Below are 11071 nucleotides of genomic sequence, written 5' to 3' on the forward strand. Positions count from 1 at the left end.
AATCTGGACTACCAAAATAGGCTTTAGCCCCATATATATATAAAGCAACAACCAAGCATTACAATGGGGAAAAACATCAAGGATAGAAGATGCTAAAGAAACAACTAACAAGCTCTAAATGTACCAAGAACAAGCTTCAGCATACAAGCCCGTAGCGAACTGCATATCATGCCATCGATGTGACTAAGACAAGTGACCAGTAAGACCACGCTCCACCAATTCCCATGAGGCCACTGCTCCTACCATTTGTTTCTATCCCTGAAGAAGGCCCCTGCCTTGTCGTCCTGGATCGAAGGACAGCATGCTGTCGGTAGGTAGAACTGCTCAACCTTGAGCTTGCATGAACATGACCAGTAGGTTGCTGGGGAGATGGCGATAGGCACGACGACCTCACATTGCGAAGAAAATCCCATACATCGTCACTGCCTCCGGCAAATACCACAATGCCTACCGCAAGCTCCTCAGCAGGAACACTTGCTAAAGATCCACCGGCAATCCACTGCCCACATCAAAGCCTCGACCACCACCCCATAGTCCCAAGGGGGTGCCTTCAGGAAGAAACACGACATTGGAGCGTTGGAGCCACGCAATCTGAGAGATTTTTGGCTTTCATCCGGGACACGAAGGTGAAGGGTAGAGAATGGATCTCGATGCCACCTACAAGAAGAAGACTGACACTCAAAGCGTCGTCGACATCATGACTGCCATTGCCAGTTCCGGTCAACCGGATCCAGAGCCCCCCTCCCCCAGCCCAAACAACCTAACCAGCCTCCAGATTCGGCTATCCAAAGGCCGCCGACATCTTGCATCGGTGGGGTAGGACGATGAACAAGGGAAGGGACCACCATCTTCAAATTGATGCCAAGGGACAACGAGGCGGCCCAAAACCGAGATCCACGCCTGTCGCAGCTTCCTACCCGCGCGGCCAAGAGCGATGCTCAACAACATCCACGCCAGCCATCCGTCCCCAGGATGGAGGCGCGCTCCTTACTGCCGCTGCCGTCGCAGATCCGAGCGCTCCATGGGTAGACCACCACCACACATCCCAACACGGACCCGTCGGCGCATCATGCCGGCGGAAACCCCCACGCCACCATCTGGGAGGAAGAATATGGCCTCGCCACCGCTAGTGTCGCGGAGGTTTTGCGCGGCGACACCTGCCGACGGTGATGAGAAGGGGGGGGGGGGGGGGGCATTGCTCTCGGTGCTAGGGTTTGCCCCCGGGTCTCCGCGGAGCGACACCGATTGTCTCTGCATAAATCTGGACTGATGTAGCAGCAATGAGACTTAACTTTGGAGCATCAAGTAGTAGGTGCATGCGAGATGGCCCGATCCTTAATGAGAACCACACAATTCGTGGTAGAACTAGAAATGGGGATGAGCGGTCAAAACCGGAGATCCTGCGCAAACTCCAAAGTGCCCGGGCAACCGATCGGCAGCCTTCCAACGTTGAGTGACCCGGACTCCCTCTTTTGACCTTTTCCTCGCACTTTCTGCGAGTTGCGCCCCGGCCTCGTGCCCCCGGTGCAACCTCCCCAAAGTTCTCCGGAGCAAAACTCGCAAGGCGCACAGGACCAGGAGGCAAATCTACCTAGCGGGGAGCTTGTGATCACCGCGCGCGAGGGCTCCCCCGTGCCGTGCCATGCGGCAAGATGGCATCCACCGTAGCGCCCTTGAACGCCGACGTCGACCTGCCGACGAACGTGACGGCGCAGACCCACAATGCGACGGCGTCCAAGATCACCAACATGGTGGTGTGCTACTCGCCCATGATGATCACCACCAACGGCATCTGGCAGGGCGTCAACCCGCTCGAGTTCTCCCTCCCGCTCTTCATCCTCCAGGTCGCCGTCATCGTCATCACCACCCGCGTCCTCGTGCTCCTCCTCAAGCCCTTCCGCCAGCCCCGCGTCATCGCTGAGATCCTCGCCGGCGTCGTGCTCGGGCCGTCCCTCATGGGCCAGATGGACGGCTGGGGCAACATGGTGTTCCCGCAGCGCAGCCTGCTCACGCTCGAGACCGTGGCGCACCTCGGCCTGCTCTACTTCCTCTTCCTCGTAGGGCTGGAGATGGACCTCGACGTCATCAAGCGGTCCGGCAAGAAGGCGCTGTTCGTGGCCTTGGCCGGGATGGCGCTGCCCTTCTGCATCGGCACCGCCACGTCCTTCATATTCCGGCACCAGGTGTCCCGGAACGTGCACCAGACCTCCTTCCTGCTCTTCCTCGGCGTCGCGCTCTCCGTCACGGCGTTCCCCGTGCTCGCCCGCATCCTCGCCGAGACCAAGCTGCTCAACACGGAGCTCGGCCGCATCGCCATGTCGGCCGCCATCGTCAACGACATGTGCGCGTGGATCCTGCTCGCGCTCGCCATCGCCATCACGGAGGTGGACAGCACGGCGCTGTCGTCCCTGTGGGTGCTCCTCTCCGGGGTGGTCTTCGTGCTCATATGCTTCTACGTCGTGCGCCCAGCGATGTGGTGGCTCATTCACCGCATCCCCGAGGGCGAGAGCATCAGCGACATGGACGTGTCACTCATCCTTGCCGGCGTCCTGCTTGCCGGTGTCTGCACCGAGGCCATCGGCATCCACTCCGTCTTCGGCGCCTTCATCTACGGCCTGGTCATCCCGAGCGGGCCGCTCGGCGTCACGCTCATCGAGAAGCTGGAGGACTTCGTCACCGGGCTCCTCCTCCCGCTCTTCTTCGCCATCAGCGGCCTGCGCACCAACATCACCAAGGCGCGCGACCCTGTGACCGTCGGCCTGCTCGTGCTCGTGTTCGTCATGGCCAGCTTCGCCAAGATCATGGGCACCATCATCATCGCGGCGCTCTACACCATGCCGTTCCGTGAGGGCATCGCCCTCGGATTCCTCATGAACACCAGGGGGCTCGTAGAAATGATCGTTCTCAACATTGGGAGAGACAAGCAGGTAGGCACACGGTCACACCGTCACACGCACAGCAAATTTCCCCCAATATCTATGTCAGCCATTGATCAGGTTAAGCATGCATAGGTGTTGGATGACGAGTCGTTTGCGGTGATGGTGATGGTGTCGGTGGGGATGACGGCGCTGGTGACGCCGATCGTGACGAGCTTGCACAAGCCGCCGCGGCGGCTCGTCGGGTACAAGCGGAGAAACCTACAGCGCATCAGGCACGACAGCGAGCTCCGGATGCTGGCCTGCGTGCACACCACCCGCAACGTGCCGTCCGTGCTGTCGCTGCTGGAGCTCTCGAACCCGAGCAAGCGCTCCCCCATCTTCATCTACGCGCTCCACCTCGTCGAGCTCACCGGCCGAGCCTCCAACATGCTCGCCGCCGCCGCCGCCTCCGCCTCCGCCTCGACAAATAGCCGGTCAGGCTCCTCTGCCTTGCCGGCTACGACGGAGCACATCTTCAACGCATTCGAGAACTACGAGATGCACACTGGTCAGTAGTCAGTACATACATTTCGTAAGGCTGCATGTCTACGTACGCTGACACGGAGCATGCACGGTGCTTTGTGCGACGCAGGTGGTGTCTCCATCCAGACGCTGGCGGCCGTGTCGCCGTACCAAACGATGCACGACGACGTGTCTGTGCTCGCGGAGGACAAGCACGTCTCGCTCATCGTCGTCCCTTTCCACAAGCAGCAGACGGTGGACGGCGGCATGGAGCCCATCAACACGTCCATCCGCGGGTTCAACGAGAGCCTCCTGTCCGCGTCCCCGTGCTCGGTCGCCATTCTCGTGGACCGCGGCCTCAGCGCCGCCGCGGCGCGCATGGCCGACGAGCACCGCCTGGTGCTCTTCTTCTTCGGCGGGCCGGACGACCGCGAGGCGCTCGCCTACGCGTGGAGGATGGTGGAGAACCCCAGCGTCAGCCTCGCCATCGTAAGGTTCCTCCCGCCGGACTACCGGGAGCGATCCTTCTCCAGCCCCACCTACCGGTCGGCCGCCACGGCGGACTCGCGCGCGATCAACATCGGCACGGAGGGCAAGAGCGAGCTGGAGATGGACGAGGAGTACCTGGGCGAGTTCCGCGATCGCAACCACGGCAACGGCGCCATCACGTACGCGGACAAGACGGTGGCCAACAGCGAGGAGACGGTGGCGGCCATCCGGAGCATGGACAGCAGCACGCACGAGATGTACATCGTGGGCCGGCGCCCCGGCGAGGCCGGGTCGCCGATGACGTCGGCGCTGGAGGACTGGATGGAGTCCCCGGAGCTGGGGCCCATCGGCGACATGCTCGTGTCGTCGGACTTCTCCATGGGGGTGTCGGTGCTGGTGGTGCAGCAGTACGTGGTGGCCGGGGCGCCCGTGGCCGCCGCGGCGCCGGCCGCCAGCGTCGACCCGGTACGCCAGTACCTGAGCAACGCTAACGTGCATCCGGCCACGGGGCTCGCGGGGTACCAGACGATCCCGGCGTCGTCGGCGGCCAATAGCTGGTCTAGTGGCGCCGTAGGCTTCTGAGGCGCTTAGGGTCTTCGATGTTGGAATTTCTGTACTGTGTAGGATTAGTTGTATCGTGACTTGGCAATGCATGGAACGTGCGTGAAGGCTGAGACTATTGTCTTCTGATCGAAGCCTGCTAGCCAGTCGGTTTCCAAGTGATCACTCTAGCTAGACAAATTAGTCAGATTAGATTAGTACTGTTGTATCAGATTCATTGGAGTTAATTGCAGGAAAGTCTCTTTTTTTTTCAAAATTCACCGCGTGTTGCGTAACTCATTTGCAGAAAACACTGATCGAGGGATGGCGTTTTAAGCGTGTTTATAACGAGCTTTGCTAGAGCTACAGACAAGACTTACCGACTAAGTGCTACAGGCTGATGTGCCATACACTAATTGGAAACAGTGGACCCATAATTGAAAATCAGGGAGGAAGTGATTGGCGAGGTCGTGGACAAGTCTGTCCGTGCGGAGTTTTCCGTGGGTTGCAGACCGTAGGTGTAGAATTTTCCGTTTATAACATATGGGACCAAGTTGTCATAGTTGACTTCGTAAAAGAAAATTGCTACATGTACGCGATGAATAGTCTACTCTCTCTTTTCAAATCTTTTTTTAACTTAGACACCTCTCAATAAAAAAACGCAATCAAATCTCTTTTTGACTTAGACACCCCTCAATCAAAAATAAAAAACGCAATCAACCACCACGCCCCCCTCCCCCCGGTGTGTACACTCCAGCGCGTCCATGGGCTCTCATCGCCGGCGAGGGGCGGCGCCGTCGGGCTGGAGGCCGCCGACCAGTCACACGTGTCGCGCGCTCCCCCCTCGTACAACGACTGCTGCATCAAGTAGCTCGGCCGGTGAGCAATGCTACCCCATACTACCGAAGTGCATGCTCCATCCCGACGACCTCGGCCGATGGAGTGGTCGGCGAGCAGTGCCATATCGGCCTTGAAGGCATGGCAACATCCTGGCCCTGCCACCAGCCGTGGATGTCATATGGGGTGGAGTTAGCCCAGTGGCCGCCCCGAGCCATCTTGGTACACTGTAGCATATTTGTACAGTAAACTGCTACATTATACATTGCGTTTGGGCATCATCCCCAGGCCTAAGCCTTGGGGGCCTGGATCCGCCCCTGGATGTCGTGGTCGTGCCGTGCGCCGACGAGTTCTGTGCTCCCCTTCTCGGTCGTTTCCCTCCTCTTCATATCGTGGGGTGGCTGCAACCGACCGATAATGGCAAGATCCGGTTGCCCTCCTCCACCGGCGAGATCTAGCTGCCCTCCTCCAGTGTCTTGGTTCGTAGATGAGGAGGACGCCAGGAAACGAAGAAGACGTAGTACACTAATTCAACGCGCGCACGTGGCAATTTTTTTGCCAAGTCAGCTCTTACAATCAGGCCCCGGCCCACCTGTCGGGAAAATGCTAAAATGGACCAAATCCCTCGACCAATGTTTTTTGCAAATGAATTACACAAATATGCTGTGAATTTTGCAAAAAATAGGGAGCAAGTAGTTTTGTCCAATCCTAACCATAAATGTAGTAGTCTCCAGCAATTAACTCGATTAATTGAGTTAGTGCTCACACGACCTTGTTGCCGGGTTTTTAGCTGCCTATGTTGTTCTTTCTGTCATGGAACTAGAGGTCAACATTATTTTCTTGGTTGATCAAATAAGTACTTGCCAATATTTAGGTGATCATTCTTTGAACCAGATAAATCAGTCAGATTTATCAGTACTTCCCAACCCAAAAATGCAGCTTAGTGATAATGCAAGCGGGTAATCCATGTTTGAGCCCATGCGCATATGCTCCTGGTGAACGGTAAATTGAAGGGAAATGACAAAAGAAAATTGATTTTCCATTTACATCCAAGATGCTCGAGTTTTCTAGGAGTGTGAAAATTTTCATGCTCAAATGACATTTCGAAGAGCTCATGCCAAAAAATAATAAATCAAATCTAAACGGTGTAGCTTTTCTCAAGATCATTCACCCCCTCTAGAAGATTCTCAATGTTGCATCTTAGCGATGGATCCTTTGACCAATCCCGACCCACACGTCCACCTGCTAGATTTCTATGTTCGCGGATGATGTTGGCATTTTCCCTAACCAGGACAAAGGCGAGCTACGTGTGATCTCCGCCATTCTCCCAACCTAAGGTGAGGCTAGCGGGCTCGTAGCCAACCTCCCAAAGTCTGAATTGTTCCTGATTCCCTGGGAGGGTTTTGACCTTCAGGACATCTTGTCTGCCTTCCCAGCTCGTATTTCCTCCTTACTCGAAAAATACTTGGGTCTACCCCTGCATTCTACCATCTCCGAAAAATTAGCCTCCAACCATTCATTAACACACTCGGTTCTAGATTGTCTCGCTGGAAAGGAAAGAATCTCACGAAGCCTAAACATGTCACCTTAGCCGATGAGTGATATTTTTACACTCATTCACCCTTAGTTTAAAGCGAGATATTCACTCCGATATTGCTACTAATGACTAATGAATGCAAAGGATTTCACAAATCCTATCTTTGATGTGTTTCCACAGGAAATTGGCTTAAAAGGGAAGAAATCACGTGTGAACATGGAAAGGAATGGAAATGAAGAAAGAAGGAATTAGCATGAGGCGTTCTAGAGGAAACAATGCGAAAGATAACATTCCATATGACCGCGCATGATCGTATGAATGGTCGTATGGCGTGGATCCCGAGGCAGATCATCCACATGAATAACTCTTATAAAGGGGACCCCATCAAATTGTCAACAAGAGAGCATCGAATGAAGCCAGAACAAAACCATCTTCATCATCTCTCGTCAACCCTAGCCGCCATTTCATCTCCCTAGCCGCCATCACCACCATAGTTCAACTCCTTCTAATTCATACTTGTAATCGTGCATAGCACAAGGCAGCCATTGTAAGACATATCTGCAACCAATCAATCTTCTTCAATGTTTTCTTCTTGCGATCTGATCTCCATGTGTGAGTGATACGTCTCCAACATATCTATAATTTATGAAGTATGCATGCCATGTTTACAACTATGGTTTTGGTATGATTTGCATGGAACTAACCCGAACTGACACTATTTTCAGCAGAACTACTGTGGTGTTGTTTTTTGTGCAGAAATAAAAGTTCTGCAAATGCAACGAAACTTTTTGATGATTTTTTTGGAACAAAAGAGGCACTAGAAGCTTCATGGGAGGACCGGAAGGTGAAGGAGGTGAGCACAAGACACATGGGCACGCTCAGGTGGGTTGTGCCCACCTCAAGGCCTATCTTCATGTGATTCCAACGCTGAAAAATCCTATAAATAGAGAAACCATCAGAAATAACTCTAGATCAGAAGTTTCACCGCCGCACGCCTCTGTAGCCACAAAAGGCCAACCTAGACCCTATTTCAGCACCATACCGGAGGGGGAAATCATCACCAGTGGCCATCTTCATCATCCCGGCGGCCACCATGATGAGGAGGGAATAGTCCACCCACGGGGCTGGGGGTTTGTACCAATAGCTATGTGTTTAATCTCTCTCTCTCTCTCGCATGTTCTTGAGATGTCATGATCTTGATATATCACGGGCTTTGTTAATATAGTTGGATCATATGGTGTTTTTACCTCTCTATCTGTTGTGAATTGAGTTTCCCTTTGAGTATTCGTTTTATCATATTGAATACTTTTATGGATTTGAGAGCACTTGATGTATGTCTTGCTATGAATACCCGTGGTGACAATGGGGTATCATATTGATTCACTTGATATGTGTTTCGGCGCTCAACTTGCGGATTCCTGAGGTGACATTGGGGTAATCTATGCATAGGGGTTGATGCATGTTCTCGTCTTTATTTCTCCGGTAGAAATCTTGGGGCACTCTTTGAGGTTCTTTGTGTGGATTGAGTATTATTTATCTGAAATTGTTTGATGCATATTGTACAATCAACTCACGGATACTCGTGGTGACATTGGAGTATCTAGGTGACATTAGAGTTGGTCGATGTGTATCATATGGTGTTATTTCAGTACAAACTCTTGGATAGATCGATTGATGTTATTTTAGTATGAACTCTTGGAAATATTGATTGGAAAGAATAAATTTGAGGTGGTTTCGTACCCTACAAACAATTTCTTCTTATGTTCTTCGCTAGATAGGAACTTTGGAGTGATTCTTCATCACACGTTGAGGGATGGTTATATGATCCAATTATATTAGCATTGTTGAGAGATTGCACTAGCGAAAGTACGAACCCAAGGCCTCATTTTCAAGCATTGCAATACCATTTGTGCTTCGTTTTATCAATTGCTACCTTGATGTTTTTTATTGTTCCTATTACAAAAATCAATATCTGCTATCATTACTACACTTGTATCACCACCTCTTTGCCGAACTAGTGCACCAATACAAATTATCATTGTATTTGGTGTGTTGGGGACACACGAGACTTTTTATTATTTGGTTGCAGGGTTGTTTGAGAGAGACCATCTTCATCCTACACCTCCAATGGATTGATAAACCTTAGGTCATCCACTTGAGGGAAATTTGTTATTGTCCTACAAAACTCCGCGTTTGGAGGCCCAACACGAGTCTACAAGAACAAGTTGTGTAGTAGACATCATGCTCTTTTCTGGCGCCGTTGCCGGGGAGGTGAGTGCTTGAAGGTATATCTTTAGATCTTGCAATTGAATCTTTTATTTTCTTGTTTATGACTAGTTTGGTTTATAAAAAAACTACAAAAAATGGAATCGAGGTGGTCTCATATTGTTCATCTTTATAATGTCTTTCTTGAATACGATGGATCGGAAAATTGTGCTCAATTGATAGAAGAAGAATTCAATAAATTGTTTGGCACCAAATTTTTGAATGATGAGCATGATTACAATGTTGCTAGTATGAACTATTTGAATATCCATGATGCTAGTGATATGCAAAGCCATAAGCTTGGGGATGCTATGTTTGATGAAGATGATATTTTTGTCCCCCAAGTTTTGATGAGAAAAATTATTATGATGATAGCATGCCTCCTATTTATGATGATTATATTGATGAAAGTGGGTTTAGAAGAGTGTCAACTCTAGGTAGTATTGATCCCACTATTTTCGAGAGTGTTGAATCTTATATTGTTATAATTATGAAAGTGGATTTGGAGAGGTCGTGGCTTTATTTAGTGATGAATCCACTATTTTGGAAGAGGTTTCAATTGACTATGATAAAAAAGTTGCTACCTATGATGATTATGGTGATGACATGTATGCTATATTGAATAATGATAACCATGAAACTTGTCATCATGATTTTAATTTTCAATCACATGATAGTTATTTTGTTGAATTTGCTCCACCAGTATTGATGAGAAGAAATTTGCTTATGTGGAGAGTAATAAATTTTTTATGCATGTGAATGATGAAAAGAATGCATTATGTGATAGCTATATAGTTGAATTCATTCATGATGCTACTTAAAATTATTATGAGAGAGGGACATATGCTTCTACATATCTTAATAATATCAAGTTTCCTCTCTATGCATGTGTTGAAAGTTTTGAAATATTGCTTGTTTTGCCTTCCTATGCTAGTTGATTCTTGCTCCAAAAAATTATTTTCTCACAAAATACCTATGCATAGGAAGTGGTTTAGGCTTAACTGTTCTTACAATGTGTTTCATGATGCTCTTGTTATGTTTCAATTATTATCTTTTATGTGAACATCATTGAAATCATCATGCCTAACTAAAAAGGCATTAAAGGAAAGAGCTTGTTGGGAGACAACCCAACACTTTTACCTAATGTTTTTGTGTGTTCACATGATTAAGCTATTGTAGTAATCATGTTTAATAGCTTTTGTTTCAATAAAGTAACAAGTAAATCCTTTGGGATAGTGTGGATGATAGTTGACTTGATTCTGTGCAAAAACAAAAACTTTTGCGCCTAATAACAGAATTGTTAAAATTCATAGGAGCGTGAAAAAATTCTGAATTTTTGACACATGATTGATATAAAAATTTACTACGTTGTCATAGTTTTTCAAATATTTTGGAGTAACAGAAGTATGTCCATTGTCCAGATCATTACAGACTGTTCTGTTTTTGACAGATTCTGTTTTCAATGCATAGTTTGCTTGTTTCCTAGTTTCTATGGCTTATATTGCTCAATATAAATTGTGGAAATGATAAGGTACAGTAGGCATTGTGTGAGAACAATTATGGATCTTGTCTTGACAGTACCAAAGTGAATGATTTGCTCTTTATCATACTAACCGATATCACGAAGTTCCGTTAAGTTTTGTGTGATTGAAATTTTCAAGTTTTGGGTGAGATATCGATATGAGGAGAATAAGGAGTGACAAGACCCTAAGCTTGGGGAAGCCCAAGGCACCCCAAGGTAATATTCAAGGAAGATCCAAGCAACTAAGCTTGGGGATGCCCCGGAAGCCATCCCCTCTTTCGTCTCCAACATTATCGGTAACCTTACTTGGAGCCATATTTTTATTCGTCACATGATATGTGTTTTGCTTAGAGCATCATTTTATTTTATTTTTATTTGCTTCCTGCTATTTAGAATAATGTTTTTCTTCTTTCATTTCAATAAAAGTGGCAAGTATAGCCTTTACCATACTTATTTTGCAAGTCTATACGTGCTGTTTTGAAAATAGAAAGTTTTCTACCA

General features: G+C 49.1%; 1 protein-coding gene across 1 annotated transcript; it reads left to right on the plus strand.

Annotated features, from left to right (window-relative positions):
• The first annotated feature begins 1427 nt into the window (after nt 1–1427).
• Nucleotides 1428–4686, plus strand: LOC125548764 (cation/H(+) antiporter 15-like). Its single transcript, XM_048712309.2, has 3 exons — nt 1428–2927; nt 3012–3426; nt 3511–4686. Exons 1-3 carry the CDS (start codon nt 1653–1655, stop codon nt 4449–4451), a joined length of 2631 nt encoding a protein of 876 aa, XP_048568266.1. The 5' UTR covers nt 1428–1652; the 3' UTR covers nt 4452–4686.
• Nucleotides 4687–11071: the final 6385 nt, after the last annotated feature.

This window comes from Triticum urartu, chromosome 3A, assembly GCF_056163025.1.
Source record: "Triticum urartu cultivar PI428250 chromosome 3A, HENAU_Tu73, whole genome shotgun sequence".
In the NCBI taxonomy this organism is placed as follows: domain Eukaryota; kingdom Viridiplantae; phylum Streptophyta; class Magnoliopsida; order Poales; family Poaceae; genus Triticum; species Triticum urartu.